General features: G+C 50.5%; 1 protein-coding gene across 6 annotated transcripts in view; it reads left to right on the top strand.

The window, feature by feature from the left end:
- LOC309601856 (transcription factor 4) overlaps positions 1-7,339 on the top strand; it is a gene marked incomplete at its 5' end in the record, with an annotated part of 235,706 nt that extends 228,367 nt beyond the window's left edge. For 3 of the 6 annotated variants that reach the window (XM_082335056.1, XM_082335059.1, XM_082335060.1), the window contains 5 exons: positions 1,537-1,672; positions 2,665-2,827; positions 4,945-5,174; positions 5,685-5,829; positions 6,102-7,339. In XM_082335056.1, the coding sequence (XP_082191182.1) occupies positions 1,537-1,672; positions 2,665-2,827; positions 4,945-5,174; positions 5,685-5,821 (666 nt within the window). In that variant the 3' untranslated portion in view covers positions 5,822-5,829; positions 6,102-7,339. Of the gene's footprint in view, positions 1-1,536; positions 1,673-2,664; positions 2,828-4,944; positions 5,175-5,684; positions 5,834-6,101 lie in introns of all 6 variants that reach the window. The other 3 variants (XM_082335058.1, XM_082335061.1, XM_082335057.1) reach the window with 2 other exon arrangements.
- Positions 7,340-13,532: the final 6,193 nt, after the last annotated feature.

Below are 13,532 nucleotides of genomic sequence, written 5' to 3'. Positions count from 1 at the left end.
CTTTTCTTTCATAGGTGTGGGGAAAAAATACTTTTTCCCCTCAGAAGGATGTCATAAGGATTTAATTGCGTTTTCTGCATTGAGATTTCAGGACGTGGAAGTGCCGAGCTCTAAGCGCCCCGTAACAACCGATTCTCTCTTAAAACCAAATAATGCTGGCTCCAGTCTTTTCTTAGTATCTGATGTTTTAAAAATTAAAATGTCTCAACAAGGAGAGAGTTTTTGTCTCTGCTATTTTACACTTGCTTTCGGTTATTTGCGTTTCGTCTAGTAGTAAAAGATTTTCTCAAGTTCCCCTTGGCAGGATTCCCTTTTATCTTTCTTACTGCGGTCTCGACTTGCTGGTAACAATTATCCTATATTATCTTGTAAGTCTGATTAGAAACATCCCTCCATCTTTTTATCTGCCCGAGTACTTACTTTCTGAGAATAAAGAGCGATTTACAGCTCTCTGCCGGGTTTATCGCCCCTTTCACTCGAGCCTTGGGGGATGCACGCACCTGAGGAGGTGGAGCGCTGAGTTTTCCGTGCGGACACGCTGTCTGTCTGTCCCTACAGACGTCCGTCGGTGCCTGTCCCGCTCGGAGCGCAGCCAGCCGGAGCTGCCGTGCAGGACCGGGGAGGCAGCGCCGGTGTTACCGCTCCGGGTGCTTTTTTATCAAAGTCTCCTGCAGCTCCTGACAGTTTTGCTCTTCAGATGCTTAACTCTTCTCGGCGGTCTCCTTTATTTAATGAAGGAGCAACCCTGCTCCGCAGAGTGTGTCTGCGAGCCACGTAGAGGGGAGGAATGGATGCGTTTCCGTCGCGCCCGCGCTGTCAGCTCCGATGATGGCATTACTGGAGTGTTTAATAAAACCTTTATTGGTATATTACCCGGAGTCACGGCGTTGGCAGGGATGGAGCCCCTTCGGGTTTGGGACTCGGTGGTTAATGAAATACAGCGAGCGCTAATTTGGACGGGGCTTCTCGTTTTGGAAAGGCAGGTGACACGTTACTATGTTTGGGGGGAGCGGCTCGCTGCCGCAGCTCCCGCTGTCAGAGGCTTAGCTGGCATTACGGGGAAAAAAATGGCAGGCCTGCGAATCTGATCCCCCGAAATGAAAGTCGAATGCCAAATTGAAATTCCTGCAGGATTTCCGATAGCAATGAGGGAATTGAGAAGCCCACAATTAAGCATATGGGCATTAAGATAATTGTCAGATCTGTTGGCGGACATGATAGAAGACAGATGGGTAGGAATCAGCGCGCTCGGCTGCAGCACCCTGGGAGACAATTTGACGTTTTACCTGCCTGAGCTGCTCTGCCGCGTTTGTCACGAGGCGTGCGGCGCAGCGTCCTCCCGGGCGGCCTGCACGGTGCGGTGCGCGCGGCGTGCGCGGCGGCGCGGCTGTACGGGCCATCTGCGCCCTCTAGTGAAACAGGGCCCGGTGCCGGGCCGCACCGTCCCCGTCCCTCTCCTGGGGTCCCCAGGACTTGGGGTTCGGCCGGCTGTCCGGCGCCGCAGGGCCTCACCGCTGCCTCTCTCCTCCCCGGCAGGTCGGAGCGCACCGCGAGGACGGGGTCAGCCTCCGCGGGAGCCACTCGCTCGTGCCAAACCAGGTCCCGGTCCCCCAGCTGCCTGTCCAGTCCGCCACGTCCCCGGATTTGAACCCGCCCCAGGACCCGTACAGGGGTGAGTACCGCCTGCCTGGGAAGCCTGTCCCCAAACAGGCGGCCGGGACGGCGGTGACCCGGGCTGGCGGGACGAGGTGTCTGCGCTTCTGGTGACAGGGATGGCGGAGGCTGTAACGCAGCGCCGGGCACAGCCGAGGCTGCAGGGCCCGTTCGCTGATCCAGCTCTGAAATACTCCAGTTATTACATCTAGAAGCATGCAAGCAACTCCAGACAGTGAGTCTTGACACCAGGACTGCTTTAAGCAGCAAAATTAAGTGTAGGAAACGCTGCAGGAGGCACATCAGAAAGGCGTGAGTTGAAGACCTGCGGATTTTTCCACCGCCTTTGCAGTTCTGCCCGCGGGCAGGACGCCTCTCCTTGGCTCACGAGATGTGCTGCGCTCTCCTGAGCCTCGCCGACTCCTCGGCAGGGTGGCTTAAAGCGGGCCTGGAGCGAACCGAGCCCAGAGGACGTCGGGGGGTTGGTGTTGTTCCTAGAGGCAGCTGCTCTTCCCGTTAAAGCGAGGGAGAAAGAGCCCAGACTATTACGATGGCTTACAAGGTCTTGCTCATTCATTGCACCCAAGATATTTTGATTATTTTACGAGAATGACATAGTAAAGATTTTTTTTTAAGATGAAGGAAAAGTTATGTAGTGATTGAAGAACAGGAGTAGCAGCTAGGTGTCCTGTGCCACCTTCCTCAGAGCCGAGTTAGACCTCCAAGCCCGGGCCAGAACCCGATTTCGGGAGCTGCCGTCCCCATGCCCGGCTCTGCAGCAGCCAGCTGGGGCTGGGCCACGGGTCACCCTTCGTGCTGTGGGTCACCCTTCGTGCCACAGGTCACCCTTCGTGCTGCCGGTCACCCTTCGTGCTGCCGGTCACCCTTCGTGCCGCGGGTCACCCTTCGTGCCGTGGGTCCCCCTTCGCCGGGGACAGGGGACAGACACCCAGGCCGTTTGGGCCTTGCCTTCAGCACTGCTTGACAGGTTGTCCGTGTGTTTTCTCGCAGGCATGCCAACCGGACTGCAAGGGCAGAGCGTCTCTTCGGGTAGCTCCGAAATCAAATCTGACGACGAGGGAGATGAAAACCTCCAGGACACAAAGTCTTCTGAGGACAAGAAACTAGAGGATGACAAGAAGGATATCAAATCAATTACTAGGTCAAGATCTAGGTAACAGTATATAATAGTGTCGCTTCATTTAATTCCTTTACTGGATTTCGATGAAGTGAACAGAACAGGAGGAAACTATGAGGTTTTTTCCTGGCAGGTAAAACCACAGCCTAAGTGGAATGGGATGGCTCTTCTGGCAGTACCGAGTACTTTTCTGGTACCTGTACTCCGGGACGTCATCAAATTCAAACAATTCACAAATTTGGACGCTGAGCAAGTTCTCCACAATCTATAAAGAAATTGCATTACGCTAAAATGTATGAATTAGGCTGTTATTCCTCTCTGCCCATGCTTGCAAATTGGAATACAGTGTGGATTTTCATCTCCTTAAAAATGTGCCTAAGAGCTGGTCACACCTGCATCTGAACTAACAAACCGTATGCTTTTCTTTTACCTCTGAAATAAATTTGTCATTCCCAGTCCTCGATTTCCGTAAATCTCTAGGGCTCCCTAGGTTTAAGCGGAGGGTTTAGAGGTCTTTGCTTGTTCGACATAGACTTTATACGTTTTGGGGAAGTATTAGTGAAGGCGTAGCTGGATTGTATCATCTGGGAGCTCAGGCCCATGGTAAACGTGAGCAATGTCTATGGGTGCTGCAGACGTGAACCCGAGCGAGGGACGGGCTTCGCTCCTGTCCCTCGCGTTTCACCTGCCTCGCCTGCGTGTCAGCACAGGGCCCGAGGCACAGCTCAGGACCGCAGGTGCTCGTCATCGTAGCTGAAAATCCCGATAAAACTGAAACCCAGGCACAACCCTGCTTTGTCCAGGGGATTTTTTGAAAGACGAATGGCAGCGTCCTTCTGCCTTTTCTCCTCCCGCGCCTGGTTCTCTATAAAAACGGAGCCGCGGTAAGAAGCGTCTGAGCAGACGTGCTGCCCCCAAGAGAGCGCCGAGTCTCAGACCTCTCAGGCCAGCGCTCGTGACGTTTAAAACGTTAATTACGTGCACGTCTCTTATGACTGGAGAAAATATATGACACTCGAGATCTTCTCTGAATAAATGTGTTGAAGTAACCATATGTATAAGCGAGGCTTTCATGTGCGTTTACGATATGGTAAGAAGAAAGCACCTTTATGCTGATGTGAGGTGATCGTGGTTCTTGTTAATTCAACAAATATGCTGTCGCTTATGCATATTTATGTGTGCTTTGAAGCTTTTGTAGGCTAACATTTTTGCTTTTAACATGCTTGCAGCTTTAAAAGGTTACTCCTGATATTTAGTTATATGTCTAAATCCATGTTGTTAGGGCTGCTGAGAATTTATTACTCCATTTGCATAACCAATTCAAATTATATAGTGCCAGTGACTCACCAGTGGATGCGTTTTCAATTTAAAATCATCATTTTATCTGGATAGAAAGCAGTTTTGTTGCAGAAAGGATGCAGAAGTTCACCGTAGGGCTCTTCACAGCCATAAATTACTTCCATGGGTCTTTGCCCACGGGCGTTTTGGTGCCCCGTGCTCCGTGCAGGCGCTGGGGTGCTGCCCGCACCCGCCGCCCGTGGCTTGCCGCTGCTCGGGAGGATGGCGGATCCTCACCCTCAGCGGTGGAGAAAGCTTCTTCCAAAACCAGAATGACGGTCTGCTGAAGGGGAAGCGTGTAAATGCACGGCTGTCATCCTGGCTTGGAAGTTACCGCCGGGGGGCCGGAGCCCGTGGGACTCGGGCGCGAGCACGGCGGGAGATGGGGCAGGTCCCCTCGCTCCCGTGGCGAGCCACCGGCAGCAGAGGTGGGAGCGGTGCAGATAGCCACCACCGTGTCCTTTGGGGTTAAACGGAGACAACAGGCGGAGATCTGCCACAATCGAAAATGTTGCAGTATCGGCTGTGCTAAAATATGTCATTGAAAAAAAGCTGTAGTTTTGCTTCTTGAAAATAGCAGAAGTCCTGCCTTGCGGCATGTAAAGCTTCGTTACAAACCAGGGCTTTACTCAGTGTAAGATTTCAGGGGACTGAACTTTGTGCAGGTTTGGTGGCAGCAGGACAGCAGATGAGGATCACTCAGAAGGTGTCTGCTCGTGAACTGTAGCCCTAGTTTTGGACAAAGTCTGTTGAAAATCCTTGCACCGCTTATTTTCCACATCATTAGAAAATGATGTATTCCTTTTGTCTCCCAGCAATAACGATGACGAAGACCTGACACCGGAGCAGAAGGCCGAGAGGGAAAAGGAAAGGAGGATGGCCAACAACGCTCGGGAGCGCCTGCGCGTCCGCGACATCAACGAGGCTTTCAAGGAGTTGGGCCGGATGGTGCAGCTCCATCTGAAGAGCGACAAGCCCCAGACCAAGCTCCTGATCTTACACCAGGCTGTGGCTGTCATCCTCAGCTTAGAGCAGCAAGTCAGAGGTCAGCGTGCCGCCTCTCGGATCTCCTGAAACCCCTCCCGGGCTTCGGCCGTGCCGAACACACCTTTCTGGGGGGGGGAAGCCTGGCCGGGGGGCAGCCGGTGCCGGGGAGAGAGGCAAGACCCGAGCCTTGGCACCCAGAGCCGGCTGGGCACCTCTGAGCTCCCGGGGTGCTTGTGTTCCCCAGCACCGGGGGTGCTGGCGTAGGTCCTCGGCGGCCTCAGCACATTTTACGGTCTTCAGCAAGATCCAAATTCAATATTAAGCTTGGCTGCTCCTTAGCGAAGCACAAACACGGAGGTATTTGCAGAGCTTGCGTATGGAGTTGCGCTGCATTTCAGCGCTTGACCTGACCGAGCTGCACCCTCCGCTTCAGCCCGCTAAATTCCCCTTAGCAGGACTGGAACGAATAAGTGACAATTAATTATTTTAGATGCCCATGCAACGAACGGACCGGTCTGGTATATAAAAACGTGAATGTTTGAACTCGCCTTTTGTTTCAATTCAACAGAAAGAAATCTGAATCCTAAAGCAGCGTGTCTGAAAAGAAGGGAAGAAGAGAAAGTATCTTCAGATCCTCCTCCGCTTTCCCTGGCAGGACCCCACCCTGGGATGGGAGACGCCTCCAATCACATGGGACAGATGTAAAAAAAAAGGCAAGTTTGGTCTGGGCCCTGCCCGGGAGCCTTCCGCCCCACGCCCGGAGGGGTCACCCCGGTCCGGCCCCCCGGCCCGGGGCAGACCGGCCCGCGGGGTGCTGCGCCGGGGGTGGGTGTGCCGGCCCCCCCCCCCCGCGTAAGCTGATTTTCGGGTCGCCCTGCGAGCACCCTTGGTTTCCAGGGCCGCGTTGAGGCGGGTTGCTGGGGGAGGGTGTAGGGGCGCGCGCTCAGCTCGCCGTGACTGATGAGATCTTTTACTTCTTCCGCAGGTCCAAGTTGCCACATTTCTTCATTTAAGCAAGAGACCACTTCCTTAACAGCTGTATTATCTTAAACCCACATAAACACTTCTCCTTAACCCCTTTTTTGTAATATAAGACAAGTCTGAGTAGTTAAGAATCACAGACGCAAGAGATTTCAGCATTCCCGATTATTAAAACCGAGAAAAAAAAGCAAACAAAAAGTGCAACTTGAGGGACGACTCTCTTTAACATATCACGCAGAATGTCTAACGCAGTATGTTACGAGCTGTAAGTGCACAGCCTAGAGACTGAATGGCAATCTTCTCCACACTGTGGGACAATGCATTTGTGCCTAAACTTCTTTTGGAAAAAAAAAAAAAAAGAAAAATATAATTAATTTGTAAGTCTGAAAAAAATATTTAATTTAAAAATTGTAAACTTGCAATAATGAAAAAGTGTACTTCTGAAGAAAAAAACAAAAATGAGCGTTTTTGTTGGTGTGCTAGACAGCTAGTGTTTATACTTACTGGATATTAAAAGGGAAGCTTTGCTGCCCAGATATTTACAAAACCAGCAAACGTCCTAATGAAAACTGAAGCGATGACATTAGCCATTCCTTAGGGTAGGAGGAACAGATGGATCTTATAGACCTATGACAAATATATATATATAAATATATATATAAATATATATTAAAAATTTAGTGAATATGGTAAGCTTTTGTTCATTTGTTTCAGACTTTTTTGCTCCTGTAAAAAAATAGTACTGATTAACTTTTTTAAAAAGAAGATTTTACTGTAAATAAGGATTTTTTTGTCTTATTTCTGTCCCTCTCCCCTGTTTTTGTTATTGTAACCTGTAGTGCCAACTCTGTCTCTGGAGGGGTAGTGCAGGATGAAATGCTGACCCTGACGTTGCTTCTCATTCATAACTAAAGTAGAGAGTTGTTTCTTCAGTCTTTGGGGAAGACAGGACTCTGGGGCCGGCGGTGCGCCGGCACCCCGGGCGCGGGAGCGAGCCCCGGCCGCCCCGCCGCGCCGCGCCGCGCCGCTCGACCCGTTTTCTGGGATTTTCAGAGGTACAAGGTTAGAATGCTACAATGTTACCACTGTGCCTTCCAATGTTTATATCATCGGAAACATAACATAATCAAAGTGGCTGTGATTAACGAACCGATTAAAGTGTTACCTATGTGTGTAGCCTAAATAGTGTGCAGTGAGGCGTTGCTGAATACATGGTCAGACTGGGGGGGGGGGGCCACCATCGCGGGGGAAAATTGCAAGTAGTGTGACAGATTTGATCGACTTCTTTTTTCTGTTGTTCTTCTCTCGTTTTTAAGTGGATTATTTAAGTGTAGACCACTTGCTGCCTCCTCCTTTCTTTGTGAAATGCCAATTTCGGTCATCATGCAGCATTATAACAAGCCTTATGAGTCCTAAAGCATTAAGTTGCACTTTCTCGAGGAGGGGTGGTAGTACAGGATTTCTCTGGCCAGTACGAATGAAGTTTTTACTTAACATATTTAATAGTAACATAGCTCCAACTATGGCACAGCAGCTCATCAGATAACTAGCTTTGAAGTCTGGGCACAACTGAACCAACTTCCATAGTGAATCTTAATAACAATTGACTTTGGTGTACAGTACGATTAACAGATAGTGCTCCTAGTTAGGTATTTGTCAGCATCCTTTTGTCTCTAATTCCAGTTTCTATTTTTACAGCCACACCGACCTGGCATGTATTTTAAATAAAATCTCCCTGTTCGAGTAGATTTTCCACCTATCAACACTGAATAAATGCCATAAATCCATCAAACGGTCTAAATGTTCCATCTGTTCTCCTGTTTTGCCAGTTATATAGTAATGAAAAATACATTTGTAAATTTTATGCAACAAACGGCAAACGTATCATTATTTTGAAATTGTGTATGTAAAAGTTATATTTTTACATGTAGACTCTTGTTATTATGTGTTTTAATACATTGTATCAGTTTTTTTGTTTATAAAAATCTGTGTGGTTGAAACAAAGTCTCATTTAAATGAAATAGTGAGATACGAGAATCTGAATTTTATGTTTGTTTCTGAAAACGTAAAGAACAAATATGATAGTTACCACATGCTCACCTTCGACATCCCCATACCCATTTGGATTAGCTGTGTGCGTGCTGAAAACTGTAAATATGTTCAGTAGCGATAAAACTTTCAATGTTTTGATTTGTCGATAAGTTTCTCAAATGTGGAGGTGGATTCAACTGCTAGAGCAGACGCTAGAGGAGACCACACTAAGGCTTAATTCCGAGTTGCCCAGGCTTATCGCAGGAGAACCGCTGGACTTGGAGCAGGCCTGGTTTATCTGAGAGGGGGTGTCACAAAGCTGAGCCCACCCGGCGCCGAGGACGGCCCGCGGTCCCCTCGGCGGGCTGGAGGGCTCCGCTGCTCCGTGCCGCGCGGGTCGGCCCTCCGGATGGGGTGAAGAGCACGATGCCGATGAACAAGCCATAGATTTTTTTTTTTTCCCAGGAGACCTCAGACCCGGTGGAGCCCGCTCGGTTTCGGTCTGTCCGAGCGCACCGCTCGATCGGGGTAGGGACCGGCAAGATCGTCACCGAGACGCTGAGGACTGTGCTTCTGATAAACGATGTAAAAACAAAACAAAACAAATTATAAGACCAACTTCATGTTTATTTAAAACAATCTGTGGACAGAAAATAAATGACGAGTTTAGTTTCTGGAACTTAAAAAAGAAAGAAAAAGCTTTTCTTGTTCCGCTCGCACTCGGCTCTCGCTGAACTCGAGGAGCAGCTCGGGGCGGTGCCCGGCGGCCGCGGCGCTCCCGGCCGCCGCGGGGACGGATGCGGGCTGCCGGCGGCACGCGGCGGGCGCTCCCAGGCTCCCGCTCCCTAGCTTACGCAGGATGCGCCCTCGCCCGTCCTGGAGCTAAGAACCGAGGAGGATCCTGGCCGGCTTTCCGCTCCAGACGAGGCAAGATCTAGAAACAAAAACACCCCCGCGAGCGTGTAATCCGTCTTTTTTTCCGTTATTTCCCAGCCCAGGTAAGGTGTGCGCATCTCGAGCTGCCTTTCTCCGAGGGGATCGAGCCGATGATACTTAGTTAAAGCGATGAAGGTTTTAGAAAGCCGTACCCCGTGGTAATAAAAGCGGGCTAAGAAACTCTCAAAGCAAGCAAGCAGTCCTGAATTAGCAGCTTTTTCTGAACTGATCCACCTCCACATTCAAGTAATTTATGAATATGCTGAATAGGGAATCTGTTCACCTAGAACTTTTTTACCATTTGTCTTCTGTGTAGCTGCAAGGAACACTAATGTTTATACAACTGTCAGTCCTACCAGTGATGCAACTTGTACTGATTCAGTCTTCCGAGGTTTTGGGGGGTTTTTTTAGGTTTTTTTTCAGGGGTCGGGGGGGGGGGGAAGCGATGAAGACGGGTGGTCAGGGAGAGGAGGGGTTCACCTTTGTATCCAATAGGCAGATCCGTGTCCAAAAGCGAACAATACAGAGTATTGCCAGGAATGACGAGATTGCAGTGGAAACAAGCACAAACGAAATATTTACAAAAAAAAAAAAAAGGGAAAAAATACAAAAAAAAAAAAAAAAAGGCAAAAGAAAAAAAAAGGAGTCCACTGGTTGACTGGAAAAAAAACCCTAGAGGTGGAATGCGATGAATTCCAACGCAGCGGGGCAGCGGGGCCGGGGGGGCCCCACCTTTTCCTTTGGGTTTCGGTTGGTTTGGGTTTTCAAGAACATGTTCTTTCTCATGGGACTTGAAGTTGATTCATATTTGTGCAGTGCTGGTTTGACCATACTCATTTCAAGTATTATAGACTTATGTAATGGTGAAAATATATGAACTGTGGCCTTTTTCATTCTTGTTACTTGTGATGCAATTAAGTGAAGATAAGAAAAAAAAAAAAAGCAGAGATTTACCATGTATCAGTGCCTGGCTTTTTGTTATAAAGCTTCGTTTGTCTAGTGCTCTTTTTGCTATAAAATAGACTGTAGTACACCCTAGTAGGAAAAAAAAAAAAAACTAAATTTAAAAATAAAAAATATATTTGGCTTATTTTTCACAGGAGCAATCCTTTTATACCATGAATATTACGGAAAAAAAAAAAAATTGTCAGATTCTGAATATTTCTTCTTTGTAGATTTTTGGAATCATTCTGAGTAAAAGTTTGTTACTTTATTTTACTATTTAAAAGATGTTATTTTACCATGTGTTATTGAGATGAAACTGTATGGTAGCTTTTTTTTTTAGTTGTAGGTCGCAACGGGGAAATTTTTGCGACTATACACATAGCTGCAGCAGTAAAAACGAAAAAAAAAGGGGGAAAAAAGTGAAAAAAAGGGAAAAATATAAAAAAAGAAAAAAAAAAAAAAAGATGAACAGTTACACCTTGTTTTCAATGTGTGGCTGAGTGCCTCGATTTTTTCATGTTTTTGGTGTATTTCTGATTTGTAGAAGTGTCCAAACAGGTTGTGTGCTGGAGTTCCTTCAAGAAGATGACAAGCAAACAAAGACAGCTTGGTGTAGGCCATTACCTGTTTCTCATCTGTAGTTATTCGATGCCGTCATGTACATGACCGTTCTGTAGCAATAAATGTGCCATTTTTATAAACCCTTTCCGACACTTGGCTTTCATTTCATTCTGCGTTGCCCATCGCCGCCGGCGCCGCTGCCGCGCCGCAGGGCTCCGCTTTTGGGGGGGGGTCTTAGGAAAACGGGTGCTTTTTTTTTTTTTTAAACGTGTGTGCGTTTCTGGTCAAAACCCGTTGTTTCCGTGCGTCTGTGCCGGGGCGGCCGGAGGGGCCGGTGCCGGCGGCGGGGCCGGGCGCTTCGGGCTTCCCCCCGCGGTGGCCGCTGCGCTTGCCGGTAGCGCTGGCGAAGCGCTTCCCAGGCCTCTCGGAGGAAGGCGCTGTAAGAAGGCGAGATCATTTTCATTCTCATTCTCATATAGATTTTCCTCTGTTCCGTAAGTAAAACATCGGTATTTCACCCTAAAACCCTGAGCCCCCAGAAGCACACGAAGCACCGCGCAGGGGATGCTGCGCAGGGGGTGCGAGGAGCGCAGGCAAAGCCAGCCCGTCACCCTTGGAAAAACAGGCGGAATCCGTAAAATCCGAGGCTGTGTATCTGCAGAAATTAAACCGCGAAGCGTTCCGCTGTGCCCTCGCTTGCCGTGCGCGGTCGGCGCTCGCCGCATCGCGGGGTCAGCTCTTCTGCCGGTTTTCCTCCGCTACGATTTCATGGTTGGAGCCGGAGCGAAGACCCGAGATGCGTTACCGCTGTAAACTGGGCAGTGCCAACCGCGCTCACGGTTTCGCAGTATTTACACTTTTTTTTTTTTAATAATTCACATCTGGTCGGCACTGTTGGACGTTCTCAAGCCAGACCGAGTTCAGACCTGTACAAACTCCTTTCATCCCACCGAAAGTCGTGCAGACGGCGGTGGTGGGGACGTGCGGGCTGAGAGGGGATCTTGGTGGAACGGCCTTGGGTTGGTTTTGGAGAAACGAGGGGGGCTGGTTCACGCAACATTTATACAACACCCAAGATGGACATAAAAACCATTGCGGATTTGCACCGAGGAATTATTTCTCCTGTGTTGTGGCTCTGGGAGCTGCTCAGCCTTCGCCGACGCCTGCGGCCTTGCGGCGGTGCCGTACCCGCCGCCGGCCGCTCGCCTGCGGGAGGACCCCGAAGGCCCATCGCTGCGGCCGGCGGTAGCGAAACGCAAGGACTCGATTTACTCAGTCGTACGTGACACACGTCTGACACTTGCAAAGCTTTTGGATGGTAACACCTTTAGTTTTGCCGATGACTGGAGTTTTATTGCTGCGGTTTAACCCTTCTGCCACAATTCGTTATTGCTACTGAACGATGCAGTTTGGTCTCTTTGAGCATTACAAATGAAATCATGTGTTTAACCGAGTTTTTCTTCCCAAGCAGGATAGCAGGTCATTTTAAATAACTGCAGGCGCTGGCTCCATGGTGTTTCCTGGGGGAGGGTGCTCAGACTTCTCGGACAGAAAATAATCTCCAATTAATCCCTTGGGGAGAGCGTGGCTTTCGGGGCCAGCCCCTCCAGGCTGCCGGGCACGGCCCAGCCCCGCGGGGTCTCCACGTGCCCTGCCGCCTCTCCGTGCGTTTTGGAGGAGCGCTGCAAGCCCTGAGCCCGCTCCCGCAACCACCAGACCTCTCCTTCCCCGCACCGCCAGCCTGGGCCGAGCAGGAGCTCCCGCCGGTTTCTGCCCACGTCGCCTGCTCTGAAGGTGCCACCGGAGCCGTCGGTCCCACGCAGGCGCAGCACGGCTGGAGCGAGGAGCCGGGCGGGCAGGGACGAAGGAGGAGGCAGCGTGGGCAGCCCAGCACCAGCTGCCCGGCCCCCGCCCCGCGCCTGCACCTTCCCTCGGGCATCGGAGCCGCTCTCCAGCTCACATGCGTTCGTTCTCCGCTCGCAGAAAGCGAAGGTGCTTGGCCAAGGAGGTGCCCCGCGGGGCTGGGAAAGGTGCCCGGGTGGGATGGGGCGCTGGGCACAGCTCTGCCGTCCCGGGGGCGGGCGGAGGGGTGCCCGGGGTGGAAACCCGGCCACTGACAGCAGCTCAACCACGCTGCGTTAGAGGGCTTTCAACAGGACATTCCGTTGGTAATTCATTTATGAGGAGCTTGGGCTTTTTTTTGTTTACTAATAAAGCTACGGGGCTCCAGATTTCTTCTGAAAAAGAATAGAAGAGCTGAAGGGCGTCTCTATAGATAGAGCTCGGATGCGGAGACATCCCACCCCGTCCCGCGGCTGACAGCTCTAGGAAAGCTGGCTTGATATCATATGCAATTACGCTGCAATTATGTTGGTAGCCAGTAAATACATCTCAAGTGTCTTGAGCTTGTAAATCTTCAAAGCCTGAGCACTGGGAATGAAACCACCCTGTCCTCTCGGCTGGGGCTCAGCCACGGCGCCCGGCTGCGTTACACGGCACGGGGCTCGCAGCGGGGGGACAGGGAACGTCGGCCCCTTTCCGAGCCCGACGAGACCCCTTGGGCTCCCTCCCTGCACCCCTTTTCTGTCAAGTCCCCTGCAGTGATCCTCCCCAGACACACAGGTTGGGTTTTTTTCGTTGGTGGTGGTTTTTTAAATATCAATCCTGAGGCTAAAGTGCAGTTCCCCTGGTCTTGTTTACTTTCTGCTTCGGTCCCTGTGGGTTTAAGATCTAAAACCTGCTTATGCGGGCGCACAGAGAGGGTCCCCCCTTCAGACAAAGCCTTTCACGCAGTATTGTCCCTTTTCATTTGGATGCAAACTGCCGCTGGCCCGGCTCTTAGCAGTTCCCCACGCTTAGTTAAACCCTAGGACTCCTCAGTTGGGTGGCATGGAGCACCCGAAGACAAGCCCTCCCAGCCTGGGGTGAGGTACGTGGGGGTTAAGACTCATCTCATGCTTCA

This window comes from Platalea leucorodia (genome assembly GCF_965183815.1).
Source record: "Platalea leucorodia genome assembly, chromosome: W".
In the NCBI taxonomy this organism is placed as follows: Eukaryota; Metazoa; Chordata; class Aves; order Pelecaniformes; family Threskiornithidae; genus Platalea; species Platalea leucorodia.
The sequence above is the reverse complement of the archived record's forward strand: the minus strand, read 5'-3'. Positions and strand labels throughout refer to the sequence as shown.